Source organism: Stegostoma tigrinum, chromosome 3 (genome assembly GCF_030684315.1).
Source record: "Stegostoma tigrinum isolate sSteTig4 chromosome 3, sSteTig4.hap1, whole genome shotgun sequence".
Lineage (NCBI taxonomy): Eukaryota > Metazoa > Chordata > Chondrichthyes > Orectolobiformes > Stegostomatidae > Stegostoma > Stegostoma tigrinum.
Window position 1 is genome coordinate 110,654,747 of NC_081356.1, and position 20,507 is coordinate 110,675,253.

The 20,507-nt window shown below is 39.5% G+C and overlaps 1 protein-coding gene across 13 annotated transcripts in view; it reads right to left on the reverse strand.

Moving 5' to 3' along the window:
• Positions 1 to 20,507, reverse strand: part of LOC125450809 (microtubule-associated serine/threonine-protein kinase 4-like) — a 457,413-nt gene that overhangs the window by 65,921 nt on the left and 370,985 nt on the right. For all 13 annotated transcript variants that reach the window (XM_059644830.1, XM_048527021.2, XM_059644829.1 and 10 more), the window contains 3 exons: positions 4,926 to 5,027; positions 4,429 to 4,561; positions 2,338 to 2,405 (listed from right to left, as the gene is read on the reverse strand). In XM_059644830.1, coding sequence (XP_059500813.1) covers positions 2,338 to 2,405; positions 4,429 to 4,561; positions 4,926 to 5,027 — 303 coding nt within the window. The remainder of the gene's footprint in view (positions 1 to 2,337; positions 2,406 to 4,428; positions 4,562 to 4,925; positions 5,028 to 20,507) is intronic.

A 20,507-nucleotide genomic window follows, 5' to 3' on the forward strand; every position in this document is an offset into this window, starting at 1 on the left:
AGAGTATTCAAGGTGAACTCTCACCAATGTCCAGCATAATTAAAATATAATATTGTTAATTTTATTTTAAAACAGAAATTGCAAGAGACATTGAGCAGGTGTGGGAGCAAGTGCAGGAGGAAAGCAGTGTTAACTTTTTCAGAGATAATGGGAACTGCAGATGCTGGAGAATCCGAGATAACAAAGTGTGAGGCTGGATGAACACAGCAGGCCAAGCAGCATCTTAGGAGCACAAAAGCTGACAAAACGTCAGATTTTGTGCTCCTCTGATGCTGCTTGGCCTACTGTGTTCATCCAGCTCCACACTTTGTTAACTTTTTCAGTCTTGTGACTCCTGCTGCCATGAAATATTGCCAGTTCTGATGAAGTGTCACTGGTTGAGAAACATTCACACTGCTTTCTCCCCACAGAAGCTGCCAGACCTGCTGAGCGTCATCAGCAATTTCTGGTTTTGTTTCAGCTCTCCAACATCTGCAGTTCTTTGTTTTATTTCATTTTTTATTTTACGTTCAATTCCTTTCACATTCCATTAGCCTCTTATTCACTTGCTATACCTGCAAACTAACTTCTTGTGATTCAGGTACAAGAACACCTAGATCCCACTGTACCGCAGAATTCTGTAGCGCTTCTGTTTAAGCAATTTTTTTGTCCTTCCCGCCAAAGTGAACAACTTCGCATTTTCTGACATTATTCTCCATCTGCCAGATTTTGGCCTCACTACTTCAGTCCTTGTTATTTCATTTTTGCAACATACTTTCCCCTCTATTTATGTGTCATCTGCGAATTCAGCCAACATACCTTCAATCCCCTCATCTAAGTAATTGATAGAGAGTATACAGGTTGAATGGTCTCGCACTGACTCCTCCAGGATTCCATTCCCACCAATCAGTAAAAGATCCATTTATGCAAGCTCTGTTTTCAGCCAGTCAGCCAATAAATCTAACTATTCTAGTACTGGAAACTTTGTTTTAACCGGCAGTCTTGATAAACCAGCAAAAAATTACATACCTCAAATACCAGAAGGTTACTGTGTTATCGTGATCTCCACGATGTCACAGTAGTCAACTGAGGGTGCAAGCGTGAAGACTCTCTGCCAGCAAGCTTTGTGTAGGAAAAGCTGCATTTTTATTTACGTGATTTATGCTGTAAATAATGTATAACAGTGATGTGTATACCGTCTGCAATTCTTTTCTATTACATGGCATGTGTTTTTACATTATGTGGGCCTCTTAATTATCCAGAATATTTGATTGACTGGTACGTTCTCGGTCCAATAGATGCTGGTCAATAGAAGGTTTGCTGTACTTCACCCGTCTACTAGGGACATCTTGTTTTGCACATCAACCTATTGTGTGATACCTTGTGAAATATCTTCTGGAAATCCAAATACAGTTCATTAATGGACTTCCCTTTATCCATAGTGCCAGTGTCAAATGTCAATGAATTCCAAAAAATTGGTTACACAAAGCCACACTAACTCTTCCAGAGTACCTTGAAAGTTTCAAAGTGCCCAATGATAACCTCTTTAATGATTCCCAATGACATATATCAAGCTAATGGGGCTTTTCTTCACCACTGTTTTCTGCTTCACTCCCTTCGTGAATAGAGTGGTTACACTTGCTACTTTCCAGTCTGATACCTTTCCAAATGTACCTACTTTAAATCTGGTTAATAATCAAAGGATAAGTGTCCAATCAGAATACATGAATCTGTCACCAACAACAACTTCATGGCAAAACAAATATAACAGATGTGAACAAACTAGATATATACAAAACACATGCCTCTAGAAATAGTGAACTTCACATTTTCCTGGATTTTTCCCACTCCGAATCATCGACTCAGACAGATACACAGCGTGGAAGCAGATCCTTCGGTCCAATGTGTCCATGCCAATCAGATATGCTAAGTAAATCTAGTCTCATGTGCCAGCATTTGGCCCATATCCCTCCAAAACCTTCTATTCATATACCCATCCAGATGTCTTTTAAATGTTGTAACTCTACCAGCCTCCACCACTTCCTATGGAAGTTTATTTCATACACTCACCACCCTCACTGTGTGGAAAAATTTGCGCCTTAGGTCCCTTAATCTGTCTGCATCAATGTGTAGCTCCCTTATTTCCTCTTCACAATTTTCTTCTCTTTCATGACCTGAACCTATCTTGTGTGATAGTCACATTTCTAAGGATAGCCACTTCAAAACCTGAATAATTGCATAAATTGTGCCGGGATAGCTTTAGGTATCAACAAAATGCAATAAAGAAACGTTGACAAGTTGCACAAGTCTGGAGATCTATACTATTTAAGTGACGACCGGTACAGCAAATATACTTACACCCACTGAGTCATCAGTTTCAGGAGTTTCTGCTGTTCCACTATCATAGCTAGCCAACTGGGCCATTTCTTTTGAGAAAGAAAAAAAGTTACCGATTAGGGAAAACAAAAGTTGATTCAAGGGGAAAAGGCCACTCATTAAAATTAACCAAAAGTAATAAATATTGTGAAACAAGTTGCTAAAGATTGGAATTTTCCTTGACAGCTTAATAGTATGCTGCAGGTGACCAGAAGTGTTATTCGCTTTATCTTCCTTTTACTAATATCACTGTCTTATTCATTCTGATTATAACAAACTCTGTACTTTGCTATATCTAGACCAGTTGTGTGAGCCTGCCACACTTCCATTTAGTGCTTGGCACGGCAATCTGTGCTTTCGCCATACTGTTTGGGATTGTTTTACCTGATTTCACTAATTGTCTGAGACCTTTAAATTATTCACAACTCAAAGCGGTTGTTAGTAACTGGTACAATCCTCAAACTGAACAGTGGGTCAATGAAGTAGCTACAATGACTGCTGAGACTTTTAACATGTTTGTGAACCAGCCGAGCATCTGTCCTTTGTACTCAAACGAACTATTTCTCAAGGCCCATGATAGAAAAACTGCTGAGAACAACAGAAAAATAAAACTTCCTTCTGGAGAACCCATCTGTGATGCAGTCACTGGTGCCTAATAGGTTACAAAGCTATTTTTTAATGGTCAAGAGGAAGGAAATTTTAATTTATACGGCACGATCTCCCATCAGCAGTGCTGACTACAGTGTGACCAAACATCCAACTTGCAGGAACAACTGATCTTAAAAAAAAAAGTAGACATATTGAATTGGCTGAAGTGTCTTGAAGAATTTAACATACTTTAGATCTCACAATTTTCTGTAAGATTTGAGAGATACAGAAACATTTGTTTAATTAGATGGGTTCCAATTAGATGCTCAAATGCCTTTTTAATGACTGTTTTTAATGTGCGACTGCTGCTGCATTTGGGGCTTAATAGACCAGCAAGGCAAGTAAAAATGAGTGTCACTGATGGTCATACTGTGCCAAATGAACAGGGCAAGAACAAATTAATGTAGAGCAGATGCATGGTACCTGAGCAAGGATAAGAAAGCTTTAAATAACACGTACAGCCTCCTAATGCATATTCTGTCAGAAAAGTGCTTCTGTTATTAGTTATATGCTAATTTATTCATAACTCACAGGCAAGTAAATAAATAATGCTTTCTCTGCTTTCTTAAACACATTTACACATCCAATTCAAAATGAAAGCTTTTTTTGTTCAGTGGTATTTTCAAGAGATTATATTTCACACCAAGTGCTAGGTATGGAAGAACATCCCAAAAGCATCCCAAAACTTTAACTCTGCTTTAAAATAACTCAACTCTACAATACAAAATTTCCCAAAACACAGATTCAAATTAATTTTGACTAACTAGTGATGGCTTATTCAATACATTCAAAAAAGGATTGTTTCAAACATCAAACATGATGAAAAGCATCAATATATACACAACAGCAACGTTTTAATAATCTTTTAATAAGGATAATTTTTAATTAGTCACTTTTAAGATTTGTGAGAAAGAAGCCATTTTGAAAAATTCATTCATGGAATGGGGCATCACTGGCTATACAACATTTATTGCTCACCCCAATTACTCTTAAAGGTGGTGGTGGTAAGTTGTCACCTTGAACCACTGCTGTTTCTGGAGCGTAGATATACTGGCATTTCTGTCAGAAAGACAGATTTCGCCCAGTAATAGTGAAGGAACAGCAGGTTTGTTCCAAATCAGCATGGTATGTGGTTTGAAGATGGTGGCATTGACATGCATTTGACGCCATTGTCCTTCTAAGTGGGAAGAGTTACAGGCTTGGCAGATTGAAGAAGCCATGGCGAACTGCTGCAACACTTTATGCAGATAGTACATACAACGTGACTGTGTGTCAGTAGCAAAGAGAGTGAATGTTGTTTTCTAGGTATGCCAGGAGCATTATGTCATTGCTACACTTTTCTGGTAATTTTTATTCCACGCTTGACTAAGCACTCGGAGAAGAAAATTACAATTTGCAAGTGACACAATTAAAATGATCACTCACCCTCTAAGGGATCTCTAGTAAGGCCCAACTGACTGATAATATAACGGGGAATGTCGGATTTAATGCCTTGCCCTTCTTTAGCATGTCCTTCTGCTGCTTCCAACAAGTGATAGAATTCTTCTGGATCAAATTCCTGGAATAATAATAAAATTTATCTCAGTCAATGCTTTAATATCCTCTAATATCTCAAATGTATTCCTCTGTGCAAAGTTTATGGGAACAAAAATGTCACCATGCTTCAAAAACAAACTCTGCAGGTCAACAGATATATTAAATCATATTCTCAAAGTATGTCTCTTGTGTATTAACTGTTAGAATCAGCTAGCCCAAATGTATATTGTTCATCCCTGCGTAAATAACTTTCAAATGTATCGCGTACTTATATGACAAATTGCTTGTGAGATATATAGTCTCTACAGTATCACTTCAGATTATATACATCATCATTTTGACTATTTGCCACATGCATACCTTTACTTTTGTGAAAAAGGACTTACAAGACATTCCAACAATCGAGCTGGACGAGCAATGATGATCAGTAATTTCCTGACCAATTGATCAATGACTGCTAGCTCATTACTTTCAGAACGTTTGTGAGCCTAGACATAAAGAAAAGAATAATGAGAGCGTTATTTTAATAATCTGTGCATAAAGACTATTATTGGAATAAAACTCTTTAAAATTCTTTCTAAATTAACCAAACATAGGAACAATTTTCAGTACTTAATCCCCCATTTAAAAAATCTTCAAAACAATTTTCCCCACATTAAAGCTAAATTACAACTGTTTGCATTGTCAATCATTCCACTATAAAAATCATTAAAGACTCGAGGCTCAGAAACTTGATTAGAATTCCATTACAACACAATTAAACACAATATCCAGCCAACATAGCTGATGGCACGATGCATTAGTCGGTTATAAAAGCAAGTAGAATATTTAACCCCTCAAGCCTGTTTCAATATACAATGAAATCGTGGTTGATCTGTGACCTAACTCTACTTAGCCCAGCTCCATTTTGCTTACTGCATTTGGTTGACTAAAATTGATCAATCTCAGATTTAAATGAACAACTCATCTAGCATCAATCTCTATTTTGGCTGTTTCCATGTTACATGGGGTTGTCACTCTTCGTCATTCCTCAGGTTTGGTGGATGTTTTTACTGCTGTACGGCTTTCTTCACCCCCAAGCATTACCGTGTCTGGGAACATTAGAAATCTGCTGCCTGTCATCCCAGATGCAAAGGACAGAAGCGCATCCTCTGCACTGTAATCTGGTTTGCCTGCACCATTGGCTGGGTTCTTTGGGAGCAACAAATCCTGGAGCACTTGGAACACTCCCAACTGTGTCACTTGGGCACCCATGTAGCATCAACTCTGATTTGTGAACAAGATTTCCAAACTTTCATCACCCTGCACATACAAATGGCTTTCCTAACTTCAGTCGTGAAAGATCTGGCTTCAATTCTTAAGCCGTCATCCTGGACTTCCCAATCAGTGGAAATACTTTCTATCTACCCTGTTTCCCACAATAACATTCTAAATTCTATAATTCCTAACCATTATCTCATTATTTCACATTAATCACATTGACACCAGGACTCCGAAGGTGAAATAATCTGTTAAGTCATGAAAAACCACTTGCTTTCTTCGACACAGGCCGAAATGGAAGAACTAATTAAGGCACTGTGGCAGCACTTTATTTCAGTAAAAGAATACTGGGGCAGCTATTGATAATAGTTATTTTACTAATAAGTTGCTGCATGCTAGTGTGTACTGATTTGATTTTTACTGTTAAGCAGTATCACAGCTGAGTGATAAGCTGTCAATAATCACTGGTTATATTTAAACAGAAAGTCAGCTACAAAGCCTTTACTACATCAGAGATGATGATATATAAACATGGGAAAGAGCAAACGTTCACAGGCACCATGACAGCAAAATGCATTTTCATTTTTGCTGCACCTCCTGGGAAATTAAAACTTTTAAAATGAAGAAATCAAATTTTGATACAGAAAATACTTTCATAGAAATCAAGGTTACTGGGTCTCAATGTCATTTTTTGTCCTCTTATTATTTTTTGCTGATTGGCCATTCTACCTAGATGCTTAAAACCATTGTGAAGAGAAAACTAAGGTCATTAGACACACTACTCTGCCTTTCACCTTACAAAACACAACTGTTCAAATACCGAGTCACTGTCATTATAGCTTCTGACTTTTAGACATTCCCTTAATCATTCTCCTTATACTGAAAGAATGGTGGATGAAAGATTTAAATTATTTATTCAGAGTCCCTCAAGTCTACCTTTACCATTCTTGAAGAAAGCTGACCTCTATGCATCAGTTTTAGAATGAAAGCATTATTAAATTCTGTTGGTCAAACAGGAATGAAGACTGGAATTTAATGATACAACAACATTATTTAGGTTTCCTTCAAATTATTTGACCAGTATAAAATTTTATCCCTGTGGCAGAGTGTAAGTGCACTCAATTTATAACAGGCAACCCTAAATATATTTTAGTCTTGGTCCGTATGAAAAAAATTAGAAGCTTTGTGGAGTTTTTATATGCATCAAGGAGACTGTGTCAAGAAAACATGTTTTCCACTCAAATAATGGTAGCACTGGGCATTAAAGTTGGAAGCTAAGTTGAAATCTTACAAATGGAAAGACTCCAGAACCATCAAGATGGTGGACAGACCTCATTCTAGGATTCCTGCCACACTGATGATAATTGCTAGCTCTGGCAATGTGGGATAAGGGTGAGAGTCGCATGTCCACACACTGCACTCGCAACCTGGCTGGCTTCATTGGTAGGAGGCATCCCCTAAACTCCTAATACTTTTCTGGTGTCATGCCAGTTTCTTGGTCACTCATGATTCAAGACCCTTCTGAAGACTAGTGAATCATTACGTGGAAATTGGATTCTTTTGAACAGTAAATTCAAAACCCATACCTCTCCCATCCATCACCATGACCCCTTATACGCTCCATGTCAACTCATTCCCTTCCAGCCACTCTCCACGGCCTCTCAAATTATCCATGTCAACTCAATGGCAACTCATGGCCTTCCCATGCTTCTTAACCTGCTATGCACTTTGTATATAACCAAGGAGCCCCATAATAACAATGGCAAATGTTGATCTGTTAACTATGAGGAACTAGGGGCAACTTTTATAGGAGGTATATGGAAAATTTTGGCCAAAAATAGGGGATTGACTTTTACTCAAGTATATACGGCACATCAGATTATAGAGATGCATAGCACTGAAACAGGCAATTCAATCAACATGGCCTACGCCAGTGCTCGGGCTCCACTCAAGATTTAGAATAGAATAAAATAAAATTGAATCCCTACAGTGTGGAAACAGGCCCTTCGGCCCAACAAGTCTACACTGAACCTCAGTGCAAAAATGAGGAACTGTCGTGAAAAATAAACACCCAACCATAAATCACCTTTTGAAAAACAAAACTGTTTCTACAACTTTATACAAGTGTCATTGAGACAGACCATTAAAGTACCCATAACAGGACTTCAAGCAATTTAACTCTTTCAATTTTGCTGAATTAACAGAGACCTCAAATGAACAGAAAAAAAATCACTTAAAAATGTCAATCAAGCAAAATCAACAAATCAGTTACAGTTGTTGAAACAGGATCCAGAGGGGCAGTGAGTGGTTGGGGATAGCATGCTATTGCTGGGCTGTGTTACACGGAAAAGGCAGGGGAGTGGCACTGGGTGAACTTCAGTCGGCCAGCACAGAAATGACAAGCCAAATGACATCCTCTCGTGCAGTAAACTGTTCTATTACAATTTCTCAACTAACTGATATAATGCTGGTAGCATTATCTTACAGTACAAGATCCATCATAGCACTCAACATAAACGTTGGTCATGAATACCATCAAGTGTGCAAATTGTTACTCTTTTAGTCGTTAAAGGTACTACATAAATGCAAGCTGTTCTTGGCTGAGGTGCAGTTACACAGATAAGCAGTATATTGCCGAAAAGCCAAGATGTGCTACTAGGGAAAATAATAATCTCAAGACTTCCTTTTTTGAATTCATTCCTTCATACTGAAAAGAAACTCAGGCTAAACTAACTTAAATCAAAGATTCAATTCAGTCTGTTTAAGCAGAAAAATGTGCAGAATTTAGGAATATTTCCATATTTGGGTTTCCATCTGATTTTCATGGTCAGAGGCTGATTAATTTGACATACGAAGACAACTAGTCTGAGTTCAGATTAAAAGGTCAGTGCTTCAAAACGCTGAATTTGAACACGCCATTTACTTGGGATGCATAATTTGCTGCTCTCCTTTTTTTAAGTGTTCTGCTCTCTACAGCTGGATTAAATATCTTCGGTCGTTACTTAATGAGCTAAATGACTGTTCAGTCGCTTGGGAAGCACAAAATGAGTATTATATCATGTAGATTCTGATTGGTCAGGTTTCTACTGGAGAGGCATCCAGCAGAAAACTCAAGTAATCAGCAATTCTGCTTGAAGTCTCTCTGTTCCAAGGAAAACAACCCCAGTCTGTCCAGTTTCTTTTCCTAGCTGATTTGCTCCAGCCCTGGCAAACATCCTGGCTGCTGTAAATCAGGAACAAGAACAGAAGTTGCTGGAAAAGCTCAGCAGGTCTGGGAGTACCTGTGAAATAAAAAGAAAAATCAGAGTTAATATTTCGAGCTCCAGTGAGTCTTCCTCAGAATTCAGTTAGGTGGAAGAGTCACCGGACCTGAAAAGTTAACTCTGATTCTTTTCTTCACAGATGCTGCCAGACTTGCTGAGCTTCTCCAGCAACTTGTTTTTGATCCTGGTAAATAACCCCTGTGCCCTCTCCATTGCAATCACATCCTCCCTTTGTTGTGGCAACCAAAAGTGCACACTGTACACCACTGTGGCCTGACATTAGACACAGCTCCATTGTAACCTCTTTGCTTTTGTATTCAATGTGTTGAACAATAAAGGCAAGTGTCCCATCAGCCTTGGGCTTTTGTGGCACATGGGTAGTGTCCCTGCCTCTAAGCCACTAGTCATGCATTCATGTCCCACCATCTCCAGAGGCACGGAATAGCATCTGAGCAGGTTGATCAGAAAATAGCTCTCATATACCTTCTTAACCACCTTATCAACCTGTTGCTATCAAGGACACGCATACCTAGATGCCTCTGATCGTCTGTGTTCCTAGGGCCCGACCATTCAACATGTACTCCCTTGCCTTCTTCATCTTCCTAAAGTGCATTTGCCTTACTCTCTTCCAGACTAAATTACATTTGCTATTGTTCAGCTCATCTGACCAGCCTGGCTATATCATCCTGCCATCTAAGATTGCCTGCCTCACTATCTACCACACCAGCAATTTTGATTTGACTTGATTTATTACTGCCATATGTACCTAGGTGCAGTGAAAAGTTTTGTTTTGCGTGTAGTGCAGGCAGATCATACCAAACAAAGCGCGTTAGGCTAATAGTACAGAGCGAGGAATATAATACTATGGCTGCAGAGCAGGTGCACAAACAGCAAGATCAACATGAAATTTAAAATTTGAGAGGTTGACTCAGAAGTTTAACAACACCAGAGAAGTAGTTGTTCTTGAATCTGTTGGTACGGATGTTTAAACTTTTGTATCTTCAGCCCAATGGAAGAGATTGTAACTGGTCCCTCAGAAATTTTTCCAAGCATTTCCCTGCTACTGCTGTTAGACTCACTGGCCTATAGTCTCCTGTTTTATCACTTCCAATCTTCTTGAATAAAGGTATTATATTAGCTGTCCACCACTCCTCTGGTACCTTCCTGTGGCCAGACAGGATTTGAAAATTGCAATCTCCTCCCTTGCTTCCCATAGCAGTCTTGGATACATTTAATCTGGGCCTGAGTATTTAGCAACCTTCAAGCTTGCTAAAACCACTCGTACCCCTACCTGCTTAGTGCCAATTTGCTTACGCATAAGTCCCTCCCCAATTTCCTGATTTCATTAAATAGTGAAAAAGGGCTCGCTGCCAAAAGAAAGGCTGCCTATATCATCAAAGATCCGTCGCACCCCAGCAATGATCTCCTACAACCTCTTCAGTCAGGCAGAAGATACAGAAGCTTGAATACACGCATTAGCAGGTTCAAGAACAGCTTCTTCCTGGCCACCAACAGGCGGATGAATGACTCTCTAACTTCAAATAATGCTGATCTTGCCTAGCACAAGCCCTGTGCGATGCAACCTGCATACTCCCAATTTTTTTTGGTAGGTATATATGACAATAAATAAATCAAATCAGAATCAAATTGGCAAATCTAGTTTCTAAAACCAGAAACACAATCCCTCTGACATCACAATTTAAAAATCAGTATTTGCCCAAAAGTCAAATAAAAAGAAAAATGATTAGATGCCATTGCTTAAAAGAAAGAAGATCTTAGCCGTCATCTAGCATCTCCCATAACTTCCAGATAAACTCAAATCAACTTGCAGCTGAAGTAATTTTGGAGAAGTTAATTTGCATTATAGCAATATCCCAGAAGCAGTAATACCATTGTTAGCCTAATAATGTGTTTCTGGTTATACTGCTTGAGGGATAAACATTGGCCATGACAACAAAAAAAAGCCCTGCTCATTGGCCATGACAATGAAAAAATGGCTCTGCCCATCTTTGAACTTGAACATTATTTATCTCCATTGAAGGGGACAGGTATGGTCTGGAAAGACGATGAGCGGGATTTTCATGGTGACAAGAAGGTTCCAAGGGAGGATGACAACCACAAGACCATGAAAAATAAGGACAGCAGTAGGCCGTTCGGTCCTGCTAACCTGCTCCACCATTCAATAGGATCATGGCTGATCTGACAGCCACTCTTTCCCCGTAACCATTTGTTCCGCGACTGATCAAGGACCTGTCTATTTCAGCGTTAAATACACACAAGATCTCTGTTCCTTCAGCTGTCTGTGGCAAGGAGTTCGAAAAGCTCACAAGTCTCAGGAGAAATTCCTCCTCATCTCAATTTTAATTTGACACCTCTTCATTCTGAGACTATGCCCTCTGGTTCTAGACTCTCACATGAGGGGAAACCTCCACTCAGCACCCCTTAAGAATGTATACGGTTCAACAAGATCACCAGTCATTCTTTCAATGAGTAGAGTCCCAACTAGCGTAGCCTTTGCTCATGAGTCAACCCCTCCACACCAGGGATCATCCTAGTGATTAGGTTCTGAACTGCCTCCAGTGAAATAATATCTTTCATTAAAAAAGGGGGCAAAAACTGCTCACAGTACTCCAGATGTGGTCACCAGCACCTTGTTCTATTGCAGCAAGACTTTCCTACTTTTATATTCCAAATCCCTTTAAATAAGTGTCGACATTCTATTCGCCTTCCTGATTATCTGCAGCAACTGTGTACAAGCTTTCTGTGTTTTGTGCACAAGTTCCTCTGGGGTGCAGCTTTCCTCCATTTAAATAATGGTGTTCTTTTGTTCTCCCTTTTAAAAAGAACGTGGTCATATTTTCCCCACAGAAAATGACGGGAAGACCAACTCTGGAATTCCAAACCCCAATACCCAGCCTGTCTAATTTTCACCAGGAATATTTAAGGGTGTGTGTGCTGGTTTTGGTTGGAAGCCCACATTCTGTGCCAACCTGGCCAGCTCCATCACTGTCACAGGCATACCTTGGTTGCCTGCAGTTGCAAAGTTGGGTAGAATGCTTGTAGATTGGGAGGCATGAAGTTAGAATTTGGGGTTTGTAAAACGCTAGGGAGGAAAGTATTACATGGTCCCTTTGAAAGATGATAAGCTTTTTTTAAAGATATTTAAAATGGATATTTGAGAGCAGCAGGTTGAAAGTTTGCAAGCACACAGAAAGCACCCAAATTGAAACATTTATATCAAACGGCTGTACAGTTAGCAGGCCAAAACAATAGTTTTTACCAAGAAGACAAGTTTTGAATTTTGCTAATCAATTTGAACCAGGCACTTAGAAGGCAAAAATCTGTCTAATTTAAATATGATGGTTTTCACAACATAGGAGCAATCCTATTGTAAGATATATTGATGTGTCATCAAGGGTATAAAAGAAGGGTGCAGTTGGTCAAAGCCCCAGAGCTAACTGCCATTTGCCAGTGTTAACAGCCCTTAGCTCTCAAGACAGAATCTCTGGCTCTCACAACCTCCTCTATGTATTCGAGAAAGCACCATCTAAATCACAACAGTACTAGAGAAGGTATTCCTGACTGGGGTTGCGGGGGGGGGGGGGGGGGGGGGGGGGAACGATGGAGTAGGCACAGAACATTCCGAAAGACACATTACCTGGCTGTAATTTTGAGACACTAAGTTTTTTTTAATACAAGTGAGACTTCTATTTATTGGAACAGCATATCATTAGAATCTTGTTTTGTTCATGAACAGACAGTAGGTAGAGGGGGCTGAGATAGTTTGTTAATAGTTAAGTTACTTTGTTCACTGTTAGTGTTAGATAAATAAATTGTTACTTATTGATTTTAAAATGAGTCTCAGGGATTTATTTTGTCTAGTTGTTGAACACCAGGTTACACCATTTTCGCACTTTTTTTGACAGATTATAGGGCGAGGTGCTCCTCTTTACCGTATCACATTCAGTTTTGGGAGGTGTGGGCCAACCTCCGCTTTTTAGCAATGGCAATTTCCTGGCAGCGGGCCAAATTAATCCTATAGTGACAGCAGGATGTGTTAAAATATAATTTATAAGTTGTTGATAATTTGCCAATCACATTAAAATTCTGTTTTTACTCCAGGTCAACAATATCAACCACCATCCAGGTTGCATAAACTGTTAATAGCAGTAACTGCAAACTGTCGTAAACTCATTCCTTTGTGTCAGTAAAGGCGATAAAACCATAAGACATGGGAGCAGAATTAGATCATTTGGCCCATCAACTCTGCTCTGCCATATGATCACAGCTAATTTAAAACCTCATTCTCCTACCTTCTCCCTTTAATCTTTTAACCCCTTACAAGACCTATCTAATTCTGTCTTGCATACACTCAATAGGTTGGCCTCCACTGCCTTCTATGGCAATGAATTCCACAGATTAACCATTGTCTAGCTGAAGAAATTCTTATCTCAGTTCTAAAGGGTTGCCCTTCACTCCAAGGCTGTGTCCTCAGGTCCTCGTCTCTCCTACTTGTGGAAACATTGTCTCCTTAGTGATGGCCACCACATTTATCTTTGTCCCTTGCCTCTCGAAATTCTGGGGTGCAACAAGCATTGTGCAATTGACAGAAGAGATCAGATAGCTACGGGTGTCAATCAAAGAATGATTTTGCTAGGGCTCCGGTGCTTCAACACATTAATGAGCGTCTGCGATCTCAGCCAAACTGCTTGATACATTCTTTGGAATGAGTGGGGAGCATAAAGTGAATACAGTGTGGCAGTGCTTGGGGCTAGAGGGTGAGAGAGATGAGGCCTTACTTTTACAACTGGAATAGAATCCCACAGCACTGAGGCATCCTTTTAAACAACTCACCTTAGCATGCAGCAGCCTGTAGCTGCTTTTGACCATTTTTTTTCTGGTCAGCTGGCCTGACTACAAACCCCTTTCAGTAATGAAAATCCTGTCTTTAGGGAACTTTCACCAAAAGTAGGATGGCCAAGATAAGAGTTTTCCCAACTCCCGTATTTCTGTCTCGAGGATAAAATTCCAAGCCGACATCCCAACTGCATCATGTGTTCAATGCTATTATTGACCTGTTAAGCCTAGAAAGAACACTGATGTCCCTGGGGTGGGGTTTGAACCCATCATCTGTTGACACGAAAGTGATATCACTAAATCAGGGTTCGTCCATGTTAAACCTATCCTCCTTTTTTACCCCATCAAGAAAGATAACTGTACATTTTTGACACCTTTCCACGGGTTCTAACAGGAATAAAATATGTCTCAAATATGTATATTTTCCTCTCTGTGATACCATTCCCGTGGTTTAAATCGATCCTGGAGCTAACAATTCTGAACTCGTGAAGACTGCGTTTTCAAATGGAACTTTCTTTGGGAAACTCTATCTAACACCAGGTTGCTGACAATACACCTCCCGTATATTGCTTTCAAATCAGACTGACCATTTCCTTGGCATTATACTTGATTTAAAGCTGAGCATTAAATACTAAACTCCTACCTCACACCAAGATCACTTCACCTCCATTACTGCTCATTGCTGTCTTTAGGTCTCCGTTTACAACCACTAAAAGATTCACACTTTCACTGTTTAATTCGTAATTGCACTAATAAACTCTCTTTATCTTATCTGCCAATCTTCCATTCTCATTAACTTCCACTGGCATGATTCCTCAACACGAATATTTAAAATCCTCATCAAGATGTGGAAATACATCACATAATTGCAAAGTGCTTCAGCCTTACAACACTTCCATCAAATGTCCATCCCCATGCAGTGTCTATGAGGTCCTTTTCAACAATTTTCTACGTTAGAGGCTCTCCATAAGTTTAAGTTCAAGAAAGGTATAAAGCTCTAGGAAGAAGAATAAGCGAGATTCACCAGGATGGTACCAGGCATGAAGGGCTTTAGACAGGTTTGAAAAATGAGGATTGTCCTGCTGGGAGCAGAGAAGGTTAATGAGTAACAATGCAGATTTTCAAGAGGATTTTAAGTTTGATGGAGAAAAAAAAGGAACTGCAGTTTATTGAATGACAAAAAATTAGAAGTCACAAAATCGCTGTTAGAATATCTAGACGGGTGATGGGGACAGAATTTTTCCTTTCAGGATTATCAGGATATAAGATGCTCACTGAAATGAGGGCATAAGCTATTTCTATAAATCAGTTCAAAAGGGCCTTGGACAGATACTCGAGGTTGCGGTACTTACTAGGTTGCAAACATCAGGGATAGAAGCCTATGCATGGCTGCTTTTTCAAAAGTCAGCACGCGCACGATTGGCTGAATGGCCTCACTGAGAGCTCTAACTTTCTATAATTCTGTGTTGCTGTTAGGATGACAAACAACTGTCCAGTAATGAACAAACTGACAACATCAAAAACATATCCCTTAGATTCTGTAACATATTGGAGGTAATGGGGAATGAAAAAAAGGCTTTAAATTTAAATAAATTTGCAGTTCCCAGCTTCAACCTTATCTCCATTTTGTGGAAGGAATTTTGCCCTCTCCAGCTATTCCAACAAAACAGCCCCATGGGGACTGAAGTCTTGCATTTAAGCTTATGCTAATAGCATGCCATTACTATAAAACTACGGAGATTATGGCATATGTTGCTGTTTACTTCAGCCTTTTTATCGCTATGTTTCATTCTGCAGTACAGACAACAGTGTTGTGTAATCACATGACAATTCAAAGTTAACAAAATCTTTAAATGTTAAAATGTTAAAATGTTTAAAAAGGTCAATGTCCTGAAATTCCTGTAAGTTTTGTCAGAAGTTGAAATTTCTGATATTACTCATTTAAAACCTGCAGCACTATGCTGTATATTCAATGAGAATATAGCAAGGTGTCAACATTAGAGACAATTCAGTTTATACTAAGACTCTATCTCTTGCTTTTCTAACAAGTGCTGTGCCTCAGGCTGCCAACAGGAGTGATGAGTTTGGAGCAAATCTGCTTAACTTAGATAAGAAACTTTACACTTGGCTTGAAACTCAGAATGCCACTGAACATAAATATCTGTGGATGTACAGGGTTACTCTGTAGCTGTTCTTTGTATTGGTATCATTACAGATTTTGTAGCATTCTGTTCAATGTCACCAACACCAATATAATAAACTTTTCAAATCTTTCTAAGACCAGGGCCCTAAAATGTCATAGTTAGTCTGCATAACAATGAACTCTGGAATGCTACATTAAGACTTAACCCACTAAATGTAAAAGTACAATTAAGTTACCTTTCTCTCTTTGCGTTAAAGCAACAATGTTAAAGCAACATTATATTCAGAGGAAACAGCAGAACACATACTGTACTCTGGTTGTTTTGTCCAACTACACAGAATTAAAATCTATTCACCGACGTGTATCCACTGAACTCATGGACCATGTGTTGGATTTTCACAAGTAGATAGTTCTTACAGCCACAGATGACACCAGGGTGTGACTAGACTTCAAGACAGTTAGCTCAAGCTGCTTTACTGGACTCACTGGTATTTTGAAGCCAGATTGTCTCACCATAGCTTTGGATCCAATGATGTTATAATTTGAATTTGGTGCCAGTTTTACAACAGTGAAATTTGGCATCTGTGATGCAATGGTAGCATTAGACACTCAGTTATTGGCGTTTTCTTCTTCCAGATTATAGAACACAAAACAACATTGAAAAGGATTCAACATTAAAGCTAATGTACAGAAAACTATCTTTACATAAACTGTCCAGCAATGAAATGTGTTCAAGACAGGTTTGTATTTGATCTGCTAATAAGCATGGACGACCAGCAAGGGATTTCTAGTGCTTCAAATCTGACCTACCTACTAATTTAAATGGATGCACTGAAAAACTTAACTTAGGGACTTCACGTTTAATAGCTCAACATACTTATCAAGTAAAGAACAAGTACTAGGTTTCAACCTAGCCACTCCTGCCATTAAACACTGAAGCAGAAAATCCTTTACTGAAGTTAAAGGTTTAAACAGCAAAACTGAATCTCATGAATGCTATTAAACAAGAACGAGATAAATGCCATGGGAAACAAAATATTTACGCTGTGAACTCAAATCTGGTCTGTCCATGGTTCAGGATGTCTCTGGAAGAATAACTCAGACTGGAATGGCTTTGGACTGATGTTAGCTTGGGGCATTGGCAGGGGAAGGATGTGGAGTTGCAATTACCACCAATGCTTTTGGTTGATCAGAGTGGGTTAATCAGCCATGGATTGGTAATGTTGGCAGCAAAGACAAATGCATGGCTCAAATACAAGGGCAGTATTGGATATAACATGTCACCAATCATTTTCTAGGTTTATATATGATTAATGGCCACTTGGGAGAGGAACCAAGGATATGTAATGCATCTAAGAATCATTCTTGGTTGGCAGGCAGAGACCATAAGGAATAGGAGATGAAAGCTGGCATGGAAAATAAGTCAAACATATTCATTTAAAGAACATAAGGTTTAGGTTAGCTGTGAGAAAGGACAAGGAGCGAGTTAGGGTAGAATTATTTACCTGGAGAAGTACCAATTCCCGAATGATGATTAATCATCATTTTCCCAGGTAAACTGAACCAAAGGCAAGATTGTGGCAGAACAACAGTTTGCCTTTAGAGCAGAGCTGACATGGGTGCAGTCAAGGTACATTGATATTAGGGAGAAACAGAGCAAACAAGTATTGAACTCTCTGGAGTATGGAAGAGATAAAGTGGACGATGAAGTAGAAAAGGTGCATATGACAGATAAAGTCAAACAATTCATGTCAGAATCAGACTCATTCATGTAAATTGGTAGGAGTAAATTTGCTGTCTTTACGCAATCCGGCCTCCATGTAACTCCAGATGTGCAGCATTGTGGTCAACTCTTAAAAGTTCTCTGAAATAGCCCAGCAAGTCGGCACAACATTGTGGGCGTCGGCACAACATTGTGGGCTGAAGGGCCTGTTCTGTGCTGTACTGTTCTATGTTCTATGTTCTATGTTCTAAGTCACTCTAATGCATAAACGAATTACAGCAATGAATTAAACTAGACCGATTATCCAGGATCAACTTAGGCCCTGGAAAATTGCTCACTGAACTCTTAACAATTTATGCCAAAATTCAGAGAGTAGCCCTATAGAATAGTCAAGCAACAGCCTGACAGTCACACTCATTGAATCATCAGTTACAATCAACATTCTAAACACCTCCATCACCAAGTCTTGTTTATTAATATAGATCACAAATATCTGCAGTCTAATTACTGACCCCAGGCAACGTGACTGTTTATCTTAGAACAGAGAACATTGAACAGCACAGCAAAGTACAGGCCCTTCGGCCCACGATTTTGTGCCAACCTATAATCCTACTAAGATTAAACTGCCCTGCATACTCTACATTTTACTATCCTCCATGTGCCCATCCAAAAGTCGCTTAAAAGTATCTAATGTATATGACTCCACTTGCAATGCTGGCAGCACATTCCACAAGCCCACCACTCTCTGTAAAGAACCTACCTCTGACATCTCTCCTATGCCTTCCTCCAATCACCTTAAAATTATGCCCTGTCGTAATAGTCATTTCTGCCCTGGGAAAAAGTCTCTGACTATCCACTCTGTCTATGCCTCTCCTCATCTTGCACACGTCTGTCAAGTCACCTCTCATCCATCTTCACTCCAGTGAAAACAGCCCTAGCTCCCTCAACCTCTCCTCAAGATCTGCCCTTCAGTCCAGGCAGCATCCTGGTAAATCTCCTCCGCACCCTTTCTAGACCTTCCACATCTTTCCTCTAACGAGGTGAACAGACCTGAACACAATATTCCAAGTGTGGTCTAAACAGTTTTATAGGGCTGCAGCATAACGTCACAGCTCTTAAACTCAATTCCCCTGCCAATGAAAGCAAACACACCATACGCCTTCTTTATATCCCTATCAACTTGGGTAGCAACTTTGAGGGATACATGGACGTGGACCCCAAGATCACTCAGTTCCTCCACAGTGCTGAGATTCCTGCCATTAACCCTGTATTCTGCATTCAAATTCGATCTTCCAGAATGAATCATTTCACATTTTTCTGGGTTGAATTCCATCTGCCACTTCTTTGCCCAGCTCTGCATCCTGTCAATGTCCCATTGCAACCTACAACAGCCCTCCACGCTGTCCACAACTCCACCAAACTTGCTAACCTACCCTACCACTTCCTCATCCAAGTCATTTATAAAGATCACAAACAGCAGAGGTCCCAGAACAGATCCCTGCAGCACACCACTGGTCACCGGGTTTCAGGCTGAATACTTTCCATTTACTACCACACTGTCTTCTATTGGACAGCCAGTTTTGTATCCAGACTGCCAAATTTACCTGAATCCCACGCCTCCTTCCTTTCTGAAAGAGCCTACCATGTGGAACCTTATCAAATGTTTACTCCAGTCCCCAAAAAATCCCAATTTACTGCTACACTGTTTCTTGTCACTCAGTCAGCTTTGTAACCATTGTCCCTTATATTCAATGAAGCTTTAACTTTGCTGCCAAGCTAATATGTGTCACTTTATCAAATGCCTTTTCAAAGTCTATTAAAAGCTTTACTCTCATTAATCCTGCTTGCTTGCTTACCAAATAACTGAATTAAGTTAGTTACACACTGTATCTCCTCAACAAACTTATTCTGGCTTTCATTAATTAATTAATCAATGCAGACTTAGTAAAATTACAGTTAATCATATCCGCGATTATTGGTTCCTAAAAGCTTTTCCACCATTAAGGTTAAACTGACTGGCCTGCAATTGCAGCACTTTTTGAATAAGGATGTAACGTTTGCAATTTTGCAGACCTCTGGCACCATCCCAAATCCAAGGTTTGGAAAATTACATGCATTACTCCACAATTCCATCTTTCTTTCCCTCAATGGTTTCAGTTACACCCCAAACTATCATGAGGATTTGCCTTTCTAACACTTCCTTAATTTTTAGCTTCTGATTAATGAGGCATAAGTCATCCTGTGCTTTATAAACAAAGGCACAGGTTACAAAAATTAGGAAGTTACAGTGAGATTAATCAAATACTTTTTTTTTCTTAAATGTTAGTGTTGTATCCAGTTCTGGGTGCCGTACCATGGGAGGAATGTGACTGCTTTAGGGAGGGCACAGAAAAGCTATACAGGAATAATTCCAAGGGAGAGACTTCAGTTTATTTAATGAATAGGTTGAAGAAGTCAGGCTTGCTTTCCATATGAATAAAAGATTGAAAATCTCTGTCCAAATTCCTCAAAGTCATAAGGCTTGAAGACCAAGTAATTGGAGGGAAATTGTCTCCATTAGCAGAAGAGTCAAGAATAAGAGAACTCCAATTTAGGGTGAAATACAAAAACAAAAGTGAGGTAAATTTTAAGTAGTGAATGTTTAGGATTTGAACTGCACTGTCTGAATGCGCAGTGCAGCAAAGAACTAGATAAGCAGTTGAAGAGAAAAGAAATTGCGCGC